The 14,967-nt window shown below is 40.8% G+C and overlaps 1 protein-coding gene across 8 annotated transcripts in view; it reads right to left on the bottom strand.

The window, feature by feature from the left end:
- LOC148017072 (cAMP-dependent protein kinase regulatory subunit-like) overlaps nucleotides 1-11,716 on the bottom strand; it is a 30,574-nt gene extending 18,858 nt beyond the window's left edge. For 3 of the 8 annotated variants that reach the window (XM_087663048.1, XM_087663052.1, XM_087663049.1), the window contains exons 1-9: nucleotides 11,526-11,716; nucleotides 6,748-6,848; nucleotides 6,476-6,571; nucleotides 6,199-6,294; nucleotides 6,005-6,094; nucleotides 5,766-5,897; nucleotides 5,510-5,632; nucleotides 5,141-5,260; nucleotides 4,890-5,048 (exon numbers count right to left, since the gene is read on the bottom strand). In XM_087663048.1, coding sequence (XP_087519174.1) covers nucleotides 4,890-5,048; nucleotides 5,141-5,260; nucleotides 5,510-5,632; nucleotides 5,766-5,897; nucleotides 6,005-6,094; nucleotides 6,199-6,294; nucleotides 6,476-6,571; nucleotides 6,748-6,837 — 906 coding nt within the window. In that variant the 5' untranslated portion in view covers nucleotides 6,838-6,848; nucleotides 11,526-11,716. The other 5 variants (XM_087663054.1, XM_087663051.1, XM_087663050.1 and 2 more) reach the window with 5 other exon arrangements.
- Nucleotides 11,717-14,967: the final 3,251 nt, after the last annotated feature.

Below are 14,967 nucleotides of genomic sequence, written 5' to 3' on the forward strand. Positions count from 1 at the left end.
CCAAATAGTGTGGAGTTGAAAAAGTGCATCTTACATGAAGTGCATGATGGGAAACTACAGGAACACAAGGGGCAAAGCAAGTCCTCAAATCCTTAAGGAGATAGTTTTTCTAGCCAAACATAGAGGAGATTATTGACCATGTGAAGGCATGCCCAACTTGCTAGCTAGTGAAGACTCCTCACACAAAGGTGATCAGCTTGTTTCAACCAATGCTAGTATAGTACCAAGCCGCCCATGGGATATCATCAGCATGGACTTCATTGTAGAACTCCCAAAATCCCATGGGTATATTGTGATCTTTGTAGTGGTGAACTATTTTTCCAAGCAAGCATGCTTCGTCCTAGCCAAGCCGCCATTGAATTTCAAGGAGATAGCCCCCCTTTCTTCCCTATATCTTTAAGTTACATGGATTGCCCTTAGCCATTGTATCAGATCGGGATGGTCACTACATGAGCAATATATGAAAGAAACTCTTCAAGATTTGGAGACTCAACTCAAGTTCTTATCATTCTTCCACCCAACGATAGATGGGCAAACAAAGCAAGTGAATCAAAAAATCCAACACTATCTCAAAAGCTATGCTCGAGTGGATCAAAAAGATTGCGAACTTTATCTTAATGTGCTAGAGTTCCACTACAATAGCTCAATGCACATAGCAACCAGTTACACCCCATTTGAGTTAGCCACAAGTATACAAATCATTGCCCTCTTGGTCTTAGCCTCCAGAGCCACAAAGGTAGAAAATCAAGATGCATAAGATTTCTTAAGAAACTAGGGAGACAAAAATGTAGCAGCCAAGTAGAGTCTAGAGAAGAGTAAAATCATCATGACAGAGCAAGCCAACAAGAAGTTGAAAGTAGTCCTTTTTACCGAGGGAGACATAGTCCTTGTCTCAGCTCCAAGCATATGTCATTACCCAAGAACACAAGCCCAAAGTTCAATCATGACACTATGAACTATATCGAATAGTCCAAGTTCTAAATGGTGTCACCTACAAGCTTGACCTACCGTAGAGTATCTATGTGCACAATGCTTTTTATGCACGCTTTGTACATAGATTCTACCCAGATACACATTGGGGACAGCACATTCCACAAATCCATTCCAACGACCTCTTTGAAGTTGAGGCAATCCTTCGGGACCGAGAGCACAAGGGTTATTTCAAGTACCTCACCAAGTAGAAAGGGCGCCCTCTCAAAAAGCCACCTAGATTTCAAAAAAGAAGGCTCGTGAAAAAGGCAAAGAGGCCTTCCCTATCTGGCTCAAGGAGAATCCCAACAATACTTCCAATATATCTTAAGCACTTACTTAGATTGTAATAGGACTGTGAAGCAATGTATCTTAAGCCCTTACTTAGATTGTAATAAGACTATGAAGCAATGTATCTTTTCTTAGAAATAGCTTGCATTAGGTTAGCAAAGCATTGTAATAAGCGGCCTCCATGCCCAACAACTTGGAAAGGAACTTCAAGCTCTTTTGAGGAGGGGTGAGTGTGAGGTCACCACTCCCCCTTCCCTACTTTTGGGCTTTGTAGCTATTCCTTGGTGTTACACCCAAAAGCACCTATATAGGGAGTAGTAATGACTCTAAGCTCTACTTAGTTTCCACTCTATGTATGATTGCCTATACTCAATGGTGAACCCTCAAATGTGCAGCATCAAGAGGCTGTAATCCTAAGATGTGCCTATGTTGTACATTTTCTTTCATTGAGTAATACAAGAGTATGACTTGCTCTTATATATCATGTTATCTTTTTGTGCCATGTTGAGAGTAATTTGAGTGCATGTGCATTATGAGAGGGAGGGGAGGGGGGAAGGGGGATAGATATCTAACTTCCATCCTCAATTATTCTCCAACTATTTCATATGCTATGGCCAAAACTCGATAATTATATCTTAAACCTCATGTTTTTGTACATTTAACTTCCTTGAACTATTTGCCACACCATTGGCCCCCTAAAGTCAATCAATGATCGAGTTAAATTCTTTTTGAACAAGCAACCTTCTAAATGTGTCAACTTTATGTACTGCATCATTTTGTTGCCCCAATTGCTGACCTTCTATGAGTTTGAATGCCAATTCTTGCATTATGAAAGGCTACATGGCCAAGTCCACAAAAAGTCCTTCCCATTTTCCTATTCGGAAGAGGCTCTAATAACCACGAAAACACCAGAGGTAGCAAAAACTCTCAAGCCAGGAAGGCAACTCAAAACAAGGGTGACACCCCTTCTTTAGACGAAACTAAAGATACTAAAGAAACCAAACCCATTTGGCAGCAACTTCCAAGAAGGAATAAGTTTTGCACACACTGCCAAAGATCAAGCCATATAGACAAGGAGTGTTGTACTATGGCCCTAGGTTTTCCAGCTAAGAAACCATAGCACGCCATAATTGCCTCCACTCCCCCTAGACGGTCAAGTGGAACTACATCTCGCACCGCTACCCCATCTACTCCTCCTAGCATACATGCCACTAGACATGTGGCACATGGACAGCCTCATCTCCCCCCCCCCCTTACATTACACCTACAGGTTTGGATCACTAATTTGCTAACACCACTCCACTCACACTTTTTGCATCCATTTCAGAGTCTTCTCCTGCAACTCCACCTAGGACCATTTTGCCACCTCGACATAGGTTTCATTGGCAACAATATACCGATGGCAGTGTGCGATAGTCACCACACACTTATGCTCCCTTTAGGGTACACAGACTAGTTTCACATTATTTAGTACTCTTAGTTCCTTAGGCTAATGAGTCAAGCACATAGGCTACTTTGTCCTTCGGCTTCGCAAATTCTAATCTCTTTAGCAAGGTTTTATAGTTCAATCTAGGACTAACATGCAAGTTTGCACTAGTTCTTCCTAGGTTGGAGACATGGGAAGTTCATCATTCCTTTGTGGTTTCGTCTTCCTTGGAGACTTGCTCTTCAACCACATGGAGACTTTCCCTCCTAAGGCAAATCTTGCAACATCTCTTGATACATAACTATAGCTTCTTCCAAGCTTCTCCAACTAGGGTGCTTCATCCACATCCTTCTTTATAGTTCTTGACACTACACAAAGACCAACATCAAGTTCCTTCTCCTTCGGCATCGACATCCATGGTTGAGAGGGGGTTTTCTACCCTTTCTTGGTGTTCTACAAGTTTCGGCATTTTTCTTTGACATCGGTCTCTCTTTCTTGTTGTACCTAATCTTTCATTGCATGATCATCATGATCTTTGTAAAAGGGTACTTGAACAAGTGAACAATTTTCCCATGAGGAACATTGTCCAAGTGGCACCTATTGCATACACATTCTCATCATGTAGCAAACCTCTATGCATCTAACTATGCAAAGCTCCCCTAGGCAAATCCTAAGCTATTTCCACCAACAATTCTTTTACTACCTTACCACCACACCTCCATACTTATTCACTATTTTTCTTCATCATCAACACCCACGGGTAGTCAAGATAACTTTATGATGTGATTGGATCTAACCATCCCTTTTCATTCTCCCCCTGGGGCACAATATTTGATAGGCCACAAACCATATATCTCAAACCCACAACCCAACCCAAAAAAAAAGGTGGTTCCATCCAACCTTTGTAGGTTCCACTAGGCCATTAGGCACGCGAGGAGTCCAATGCCTTGGCCTCTCCAAGGTGACTCTTTGGACTCACGATATAAGATAATCACCTTTGTAGTCTTGGTAGCCTATTAGGCAGCCAATGTGTACCCTTTGTTCAATGCCCTGGCTGCTTTGAGGTGGGACATATCGGGGTGATTATGGGCTAGGGCTATGCTTGCAATCCCTTTATGGTTCCAATTTTGGGCCTAAGAGGGAGTGTTGATCTAAAAATGCATTATAAACTGATTAGTTCTTTAAAACAGCCCCAAAACATGTAAATTACCTAAGGTTTCATTAAACGGTGTGTGTTCCCAAAGTGTGTCTACGTCCTATAAGCCAAACTCTAATTTGGGAGTCAGCTCACTGGTCCACATTCATGTTCAAGATACCACCAGAAAATGCAAGAGGATACTGGCACACCCTTGTGCAGCCCAGCCCCAATGTTTTGGCATCTATGCTGGATGACCATGACGCACACCACAAGATGACATTGATCCTCTTACTTCCTTCACTGCTTGTTATATCAGGCAGTTCCACAGCTTCTTATATCAGTCAGTTCCATACTTTTCATCAGCTTTGCCATCTCTGGCAGTTGTATCAGATATCTGGTTCTAATTCTCTTTTTTGTCAGCTTTCATCGTCCCTAGCTAGATCTTTCTTCAGTCATACTTTTCTCTTCTCTACTCAGGATACATAATACTTTCCCTGGGTTAAGCTGTATCTATCCTCTGTCTCATAGGCCAATTTGGCCTCGTGTAGATGTTAATACAGCTAGCTTTCTCTCTTTCTACTAACCTGCCAGACCTGTGGTTTGCCTATTTAGTTTCTGCCACCAGTAAGCTGCATATAATGCTAAATATACTAGACAGAAGCACCTGATTACAACATTCTGTTTGTTTAGGAATTGTGCTCTCTGAAGTGTGAAGTACATTTAGTTCATGGTGTCTTTCAACATCTATCTCCGTTCATTCCTCCCACTGCATTTGAATCATATAACAAGATGAATACAAATTTTTGCTGAGTTGGCTTCGCCATTTACAATGTTTTGCTCCTTCTAAGCTGCTACACAATGTGAAGGATAAAAATTCACTTTCACATAACTTTTTAGAATATTGTGGAAAAACTTCCACATACCAGGGTCAATGAATTAAAAAATCTACATTCTATGGTTCAACAAGATAATTGCTAAAGCTTCAAAGTAGCACAGAATAATGCAGAACCTGCTCCTAAGGGTACAATAATTTCGAACCTTAAAAGATGAAATGTATTTGCTAACCTTAAAACTGTGCCGATCAACGGAGACACACTTGCATTTAGTAACAGCAACAACGGTGGCAGCCCTGGGCTTATTGTTCAGCAAGGCTAACTCACCAAAGTAATCTCCACGCTTGTAGTTCATAACCACTCTTCCTCCTGTCCTGGCTTCTGCTTCCCCCTGTTGTACACACAAAAGAGATTAAGGTCTAGCAAAACGTGATTAAAAGAGGGTTCTAATTTTTGAAAGAAGCTTTCATAAGACAATACAACCTCTTCAAGAAGATAAAATTTGTCTCCTGGTTGACCTTCAACCAGAATTTCTTTACCCTCCTCGAAGTATTCGGCCTCCAGGACATCAGCAATAGCTGCTCTTTCATTTTTATCGAGTGTCTGATGCAAAAGAAAAGCAATAACAACAACACAGACAACATCAAGGTCACAAGTGGCTAATGAAAATACTCAAAAGAAATCAACAAATTACAAGGGCCCACCAGCATGGCTGGAGCTGAAAGGATTAATTTCTATCCGTAATAGCCAATGTTCTGTTTTTATCAGGTGTCTTATTACAGGAATTGAAGTTCCAAGTTGTTTCTGAGTCGATATAAGATGCATCATGAGCTGCTAAAATGACGAGCCGACCTTCAAAAGAGGTACATCCTCCAAGAACTTTTCATAAAGTTTTCTTTTGGTACTAGTTGTGTGCAGCAAGATGGTCCGAAAAGTCATTCTATCCATGGCCCAAAGTGTGCAGTTGGAGCTTGCCTGTTGAAAGAAACACCGGACTCCTGCAGAGATGTTACTGTATGACGTAGAAAATAATCAACCTATCTACCTATGAACCACTCTTGATGATAGGTTTTATTCTTCACTATAGACAAGGACAGTTTGAGAATACCTTCACTGTTGCAGCACGAGGAGTGTTGTATAGAAGAGCAAGGTCACCAAAACTATCACCAGCTACATACTGCCTTACCATTTCTGGCTGTGGTTTATCCTTCTGCTGCAGCCAAACTTCACAGGCCCCTTCCTATTTGTCATAGAAGAAGCATGGTATCACTCATAGCATGTGGGGCAATCTCATTAAATATTTCTCAAAAGATTATCAGCCAAGGTGATTCGATAAAGGGATTTTACGTCTAAAAGATAGAAGCAATCACCAAGATCCCCTTGGTTGATGATAATATCACCTGCATTATATTTGACTTCTTCTACAGCATCAATAACCTTATTTGCATGAGTAGAAAATGTCAATTTTTGGTCCCTATTAATTCACTGAAGCATTGAAAAAATACAATTGGCATAACTAGGGATCGAATACCAGACCATACAGTTTTTGCTTGTTCTCGATCCAAATACTTGAACAAGTAATTGTTTTCTAAAGCACGTTGAATTCTTTGTCTAGCACCATCATTCTTCAGAATGACCTGGAAGATGATAAGACCCCAAATTAATATAAAACCCATTGGAGAGTTTGAATGAACATATATGTATATTCTGTGCAGAAAAGTAAACTCTGCTCGTGTCAAACAAACAAGCTAGGACTGAAATCTATCAAAAAAATCAGAGCAGTTGAGACAAATGTTACAGCATTACAGCAGAACTTGCCTTGGGCTGGAATGCTTCAGCTTCTTGCAGGCTTGTAACTTCGGCACTAACAGCAGACCGACGATGCATAAGTGTTTTCTGCCTTTGACAAACCTCCTGTGACGTTTTCGAATGTACAAAGACATAAGGTTTTAGACACCATGGAATACATTGTGTACAGTAATATCTTTGTACAACAGTACATAGATATGTTACACTTTTAGATACCATGGAATACCCTGGGTATCACAGTAATCATGAAAATGTCAAAGCGAATCAGGATGTGCACTTACTGCTTCAGATGGTGTACTGCTTTTGCCAACATTGAAGCTTAGAATCTTGGATATTGGACTCTTCGATCCGCCTTCTTTTGAAGTAGACATTTCTTTCAACCCTACAAACAAACACATTGAGAAGATAAATATTTGAAAGAGATCCCTCCCTCCATCCTCTCTGCCCTGCCCCCCACACAAGTTGCATAACAGATTATTAGCCTTTAAACCTTTATCAACTTAATAAATAAACAATTGGATGAAAATATTTGGATCAAGACAATGTTGGGGTGTTATGGGCCCACCCTCAAAACACAAATGGGCCCTCAAAACAGAAATCACTCATATAAGAAGAGTGTGGTTTGTTGCCAGAGTTCTCAATCAAGAGAGAACAAAGAAACAGTATTCGTTCAGCTGAGAGATCCTTTGTTATAATCTTCAGCTCCCAGACCTAGTCTCCATCAAAGTTTAATACCCCCATGCTAGATTTTCCCATCACTGAGAAGAAGATAGCAGCCAAAAGCTTGCCGAAATTCCTAACCAATGGAAAACCAAGAAAACAGTATTCCTCTTCAAAAATTAGACAGAAAAAATTAAAATAAGCACAAGTGACAATGAAGCAGTAATCAATGCATGAGCATGCAACTAATGTAACGACACACTAGAACAATAGCTATCTAGCTCAAGATTCATGTGGCCTAGCATCCTAGAGCTTAAAGTGTCCACCATGGCAGTTTACCATTTGAGAATAGTGGTGCTGAGCAGCCAGATTTGACCAGCCAAGGGTCAATTGGAGGCCAATCTCTTGTCAGATCAAGGGGCAAATTGATAAAAAGGCTTGCTGGTCGTTAATAAAAGCAATGGGCATTGGATTTCAAAGGAGATCAGAGCAATCTCACGGTACTTCTTCCAATTGCAATACAAGTTAAAGAAATACTACTTTTGGAGCCAATCAAGAATCTATTGTCCAAGATTAAGTGGTAAACACTTACCACCCCACCCAAGAAGGAATGTTAATTGCAATTATGTCCCATAGGAGTGTTGCGTCATCTTTGTGATCATTGCATACCCTTGGACAAACCTTCATGGCACCCTTGTTCTAATGTCTTGATATCACTGATTCACTAGGGTGGGCCTCTTGCGCAACTCAAAAGAAGATATCCATCGCCTCTATGATCGTAGTAAGCCCATGGTTAGTCTTGTGTGACACCCATGGGCTGTTTGGAATGGGGCCTTTTGAACAGAGACTCCAAGCCTATTTCTCACTCTCTTCAATCACCCTTTATGGGATCAAGAGGGGATGTTAACCAAATACAACTTGCCACTAACTAATCATATTTTTGACATTTCTTTGGCTCACAAATACAATCCAAAAAGAATTATTTCATTGAATATAAAAATTTATAACTTTGGTGGGACCACTAGTCAAAGAGTTCTACAAAACTGGATTATTGGTCATTGCCACTTTCATCGTTCCTCCTCCCCCATTAGCACCAACCATTCTACTTTTCCTTGCTGGCCCAATCATCATCGCCACCATGCTCTCTCTCACACACATCATCATCTTCATCATCTCTCATCAGCCAGCTCCTTCCCTATTGTAATGCACCTAGGCACCTCCCACGTATACATGCTCATACACTGGGCGGGCTATGGGATAAGCAAAGGTGGATAATTTGGGCAAGGGAGCGCACATGAGAAGGACCATGCAAGATGTGAGACACGCATGGGTAGAAGACAAAGGTGATGGCAGAATGTTTTAGCTCCATCCTTCGCTCCCAAATGAAGATGAGAGTACTTATTCCAACACTTCTCCTCACAATGCATGCCCCTCCCCATAGTGTGGGCATTTAGGCTTCTCTAAATCTATGCCAGAGCCGGAGGAAGCATCCAAGTGTCTAACTTACTTCTTCTTCTTTTTTGCCTTCTTGTATCCCTTCCTGAACCTACAATAAAAGGCTTAGTAAGGCTAGATCCACTATCACCAATATCTATGAGTCGCTCTTCATCCTCCAAAACAAGCGGAGCTAGCTCTTCCCATAGAAGAGTTTCCCAAACCCTAGAGATAAGCAAGCTAATGTAGAAGACGTCATACTTGGGAGATGGCAATTGAGTAAGGAGAATCATTGCTATATCCTTCAATGAGATCATCCTACCAAGGATTGCAAGCTCCTCTCGCATGTCCATCCTGTTGATGTGATCCTACATAGAAAGGGAATCATCAACACAAAGCATCCAATGTCTCTTTTCTATGGTGATACAATGGGCAAAGGTCTTTGGATGGTAGAGAGAAGAGATCTTCATTCACACCTACGTTGCGGCCCAAAGTCTACGTACATGCACAAGGACAAAATCCTATAGACTCATAAAGAGAAAAAATCGTGCTCTAAGACTGAGAAGGCAGAAAATCAGCATTCTTTGTGACAAATCTGCACCAACCAGCAAGTTAAATGTGATCTTCTTTTCATAGAACCTCCCAGTCCTCGCGTTGGTGATTATACCATGTGAGCGCACAATGGAAGAGGAAAGATAAACATGGAGAGAGAAGGAAAGAGAAAGACTGCAATGAATGAAGATAATAAAAGAAGAAAATATGCACTTATCTGAATGAAAGTTGAACATAGAGTGGACTAAACAATCCCTACACTCAGCCCAAGGCATCAATGAGGGCATCGAATCAGGCTGATGATGGAAGGCAACACCCAAAGATGAAGGAGTGTCTTGGATGTAGGAGTATGCTGAAGATCTACTATAGAATGATGGCTGCCACCAATTCATCCTGCTGTAATTAGCAGGAAATGCCCAAATCTGGCTGACCTAATCAAACTGACCCTAAAACTGTTGGCCAACTGCATTTCCAGCAATAAAATAGATAAATTGCAGATTGCAAAATAATAATGCTGATCACCTCTGCCAAGTGGGAACAAGTCCTCCAGCCATTGAAAAAGAAATGCAAAGAAGTTGTAAACCAATCTCTAGCAATGTAAACACACCCAAAACTTATAGAAAAGAAATGCATGCCCTAGCCAGAGCTACTTCCTCCATCAAAACTGTTGAGATTTGCAATCACATCCATGCTACCTCTTTGTAAGAGCAAATGGGCTCAGGACATGCAAACTGGAGGAATCCCATAGGCATAGAGGGAAAGACTGTCACCTACCCAACTCTGTTTAACATTGTACTTGCTTATCATTTTCATGTGAGATGAATGCAATGTCATTGTCCTTTTGTACTTCAGTATAGTGTACTTGCTGCTTGTTCTTTGTTCTTGAGTCAAGTCTCTTGGTCTCTGTCATGTCAGTGTCTATATGAATCTAGTCTATGTAAGTGAGCCACCATAGCTACCATGCTCTAGATCCCATGTTTTCACAAAAACACACGATAAACTAAGTGTCAGAGCTCCTAATGTTCTCATTTGTCTCGAACTAAGGCTCACAAGCAAGAGATGATTGTGAAGACACTCATGACTACTAACAGGGTCTACATCTACAAGGCAAGTCCAATGTCCAACTACCAACTACTTATGTTCCCTTCTATGCTTATATGGCTTGTGCCGTTGAAGATCTATGGGACCATTTCATGCTTCACAATGCAGCACCTCAACTCACTTATTATTGACTTTGCTTAGCAAGTTTAAGCACCATCACCCATTATTAGGATTCTCAGAAGTAACACATGCCAAACAAGAATACCCTTTTTCTAGCATATCATGCTAATAGCCTCTCTATCTTAGCAGAGTTCTTGAGTAGATGATCTTATTAAAAGCATTTACCATTGTCTCTTACCTAGAACTTCTAGCTACACATGTTTACACATTAAAGACCATCTTATAGTACCTCAAAGACATGTATCTATATGCTCTCATCCTCTTCAAAGATACTACAAGGAAGGATCCCCAGTATGATGATTATGTCGACAGACATACACTAAGATACTTGAATACCTTATCCAAGTTAATGCACAATCCATTCTCTCTGATTCTAAGGACAAGAAAAGGGGGAAGAGACTCTCTCTCTCTCTCTCTCTCTCTCTCTCTCTCTCTCTCTCTCTCTCTCTCTCTCTCTCTCTCTCTCTCTCTCTCTCATCACATATGTTGATACTCAAGAAAAGGTCTATGCTACTATTGACAACACCTTCAGCTGATCTTTCAAGTCATTGGCTTTGTGCAGCATTAGGATTTATCTTCACGTTTATGTAGACAAACACCTGCAGTCAAGTCGTTGGCCCTATGCATTAGGATTTCTCTTTAGGTCTACGCTAACATAGACTAACACCTGCACACAAGTCATTGGCCTTATGTTTTGAAATATGTCATTGAACTGACTTTGTTCAACTTCTTATGATTCACTCCAATCCTTCTAAAGTAACCCAGCAATTATCAGGCTCTCTCAACCCTCTTCCATCTGGAGAGTACAACATTCACCCCCTGAGAGCCGAAAGAACTGTAGCTTGTACACAACTGCTCAAGCAGGTAGCAGGTAGACCGTAAGATAGCCCATCAAAAAAAGGGGTAGCCGCAAGGAGAGATTTATTTCCTAACTTAACATCATCGAGAACTGGAGTAAGCTGCTGAGAAAGGGGAAATACCTCTACCTTACGTCCTTTAAAAAACTCGCTTTATAAATTCTTGACGCCTTTATAACGCAAAATTGAAAAATAGGATCGAAGACAGACAGCCCTTGTTATGGTGAAGACAACACGCGTATCAGGCATACTGGTTACAGAGGCAAACACGCGAGAGGGTCCGGAAGAAGGAAGGGGGGGGGGAGGGGGGGTAAGAATGTGAGAGGAGAGAGAACCTGGTGAGTTGTGTAGTATGGCGTGCGACGGTAAACGGCCTCGCAGAGAACACGCTGCGCACAGCAGGCCTGTTGGAGGGGTGGTACGAGGAGGAAGATTCAAAGCGGTAGAGATTTGCACCGCCACGTGGAGACTCACAGCCGTTAAGAGAGAGGCACTCCAGGACTCTCACTTGATGCCATATATTTCGGTATTGTGACTGGCACACTAGAACAATTTTATGGTGGTGTGTTATGTAATGTGGTGTTTCTACAATAATTTTATTATATTACACTTTTTGTGCAATATACATGTGTATGTGATATATATTAGTTAACATTTAACTGATCTTTCATCTATTCTTTTTGATAATGCTATGTAAAATATATTTAATATAAGCAAATTTGAGATACATACAAGTGCTGACTTAGCCTTGGCACTTTACCAAAGTTAACTGCATCTTGTTAAGTTCTTATAGGCTATTTTAAATACATGCATCTTCCCTTTCAAGGTCCTAAGGATGGCCAAACTCTCCTCCTAACCATCTTATAGATGTCACCACTGGCTATTTTGCTATCCTTACCCATCAGGACTCTATTCCTATTAGACCAAACATGCTTAAAGAGGACTACCCTAACTATATTCCAAATCTTTAGTGACTCTTCATCCATTTTCCATGTCGCCAAATAAATCCATCTACATCTTCACCAGTTCATTTAGGTTTGCAACTTTAAACCACTCTTTTAGTTTCTTCCATACTAGCCTCACTTCCCTTCAAGTCCAAAGTACATGCTTCATTGATTCCCACTAAATGCAACATAAGATGCAGAAGGAATTTATGCTCCTTACTATCTTTCCATTTAGCATGAGTTTTCATAGCTATCGCCATCCTCTCTCCCTAGAAATCTCTTTTGATTTTCACCTTATTGGCAAGTTTACCCTTGGCATTGCCGTCAATGGGGCCTACCTTCATAAGTAATGTCCAATCCTCATTTTTTTCTCTCAAGTCCACTTCTATTATCCTTCTCCCCTCCCCTCCTAGTGCATACTTCTTTGTAGCCTCTTGGGTGTTGAGCAACTCACCCTTGGCCTCATACCACATGTTTAGCCATCTCACAATGCACTTGTCCGCTATTCATTTTGTAGTTTTCATTTCTTGGCTGAATGGTATGGTGTCATTAGCATAGACTTGAGGAAATGTCCATACGCATTGTAATAATTCTCCATCACCTTTCCTAGAATTCCCATCCCTACATTTTAATCTCTTTATCATTGCTTTCTAGTTGTCCACTAGCCTACTCACTAACTCACATCCATCAACGTCAACATACCCCATCTGCCTCCCTTCAAAGTGCCCTTCTTGAGCACATCCCTTACGATAACTACCCATGGCTCATCACTTTCTATCATGTGTAACAAGCTGAAGGAGAATCTCTTAACTTTCTCTTCACGTTTCTCAAGGCCCAAGCCTCAATTGTAAGTACTTTCAACTATTAGATCCCGTGGAATGGCATGTCACTTCTCAACATTGCCATATGCCCATAGGAATGAGCTAAGTACTTTCTCTAATCTATCCATTTGCACCTTCGTAAAAGGCATGACCGCCACAACCACAAACATGATTGTTGGGCACATTATCTTATCTATTACCATTAGTTTCCCTACAAAACAAACAATGACATCTTGGAATATTTTAGTAGCTTTTGCTTAATTCTTTGGAGAAGCTAGTCCATCTTTTGTTTGGTAGTCACAGCCATACCAATAGGGGCTTCTAGATATCTAAGTACCTCACCCTCACCCACCTTAATCATCCTGAACCCAAACCCTCTATAGCCAGTCCAGGTGGTCCCCCTAGACCCAAAAATGCCATCTTTATTTTTTATTTACTAATCACAGCACTTGAGATTTGGGTGTACTTGTCATACATATCCAAATAATAATTGGAGATTCTGCTTCTTTTCTTGTACTATATTTGAATTATCATTCATAAAGAGTTGTGTGCACATTTGTACCCCATTAGGAAGGGGGAGTCCCTTTATAAGGCCTCTTTCCACTCTATGTTGAACAACCTTAAGTAGAGGGAGTGGAGCAAGAGGGCCCCCCTGCCTCATTGATCTTTGCACCTAAAAATATGTGACATATATCCATTGACACCAATCTTAGCAGTAGCATTTGTGAATAGTTGTCCACCATCTTACAAAAGGGTCTCCCAAATCAATTTTTTCCATGACAACCAATAAAAAGTCCCATCTCAACCTATCATAGGCCTTGTCAAGCTCCATGTTTACAAGGATGAAGTCTCATCTTGTTTCCATTGCGTGCTCTATGGCTACCACCAAGTTTATATATGGAATCTTGTATCTTCCAAAGATGAACTCGTATTGGTGTTGAAATATCAGAGTTGCAGCATGGAAGAGTGTGCACAAGAGGGAGAAGAGAGCTCGCAAAGTATAAGAAGAAGATCTTACTTATTTAGTTGCTTATGAAAGTACAAATGGTACACTTTCTCATCTACAGAGAGTGACCTTTGGCCATGTTTATATAGCCTTTGAGGGAGCTAGGGTTAGGGTTTTTGCTACCCTCTAGTCTATTCACACCTCGCCTTCCCTCATGCACCCCTGCTTGCATAGGGTTCTCATCTCACCTTTCCTTGTGCACCCTTGCTTGCATAGGGTTCTCATGCTATACTTCTAATACCCCCCCCCCCCCCCCCCAAATACCAAGGTAGCATTGGATTACGTAGGATGTAAATGTTTTTCCCCTTAATCAATCAGTGGGATGCCTTTATAAAGTAGGCTACAATGATATTTATGGAAAGATGATACAAAGGATACTAGAAAAGGCAGTCATCAACTGCTTTAGAGACATAGTTGGCCTCCGATTCTTTTGGTGTTTCACATAGTTGGCCTCCAATTCTTTTGGTGCTTCAGTGGAGTTGGGATGTTTACTAATTATATGTCCCATTTGCACATACTTATTGCACTTCATCTTATTGAGATATTTTTTCCATCAGTTGCTTACAATATGTCCCTTTTTATTGCAAAAGGAACATTTAATGGAAATGATATGAACTAAAAGTTGATCATGAATTGTTGAGGTAGATGTTGAACTAGTGCTATCTTCCTTTTGATTTATTTTCTCCTTGTCTAGACAAGACTAAATGACACATTCAAGTGTGTAGTATTTGGTACATTTGTTAAAGTAGTTACAAGAGTTGGAAAGACTTTCCTTACAACCTTTAAAAGTATTGCGATGGCATCTTCTTTGGCAACTTGAGCTTGGACTGAAGTTAGTTGGGCCATTAGCCCCTTCATGTGGGAAATGAACTTTCCCAAGTCTTCTCCTTTCTTGTATTTCAAGATGAAGAACTCTATTTTGAGGAAGATTTTGTAGTTATTTCCTCTTGCACCATACAATTTCTCGAGCTCATCCCACTTCTCCTTTGTAGTTGCAAGTTGATCA

This window comes from Lygodium microphyllum, chromosome 22 (genome assembly GCF_053477565.2).
Source record: "Lygodium microphyllum isolate KBCC chromosome 22, Lygodium_microphyllum_v1.1.10, whole genome shotgun sequence".
Classification (NCBI taxonomy): Eukaryota; Viridiplantae; Streptophyta; class Polypodiopsida; order Schizaeales; family Lygodiaceae; genus Lygodium; species Lygodium microphyllum.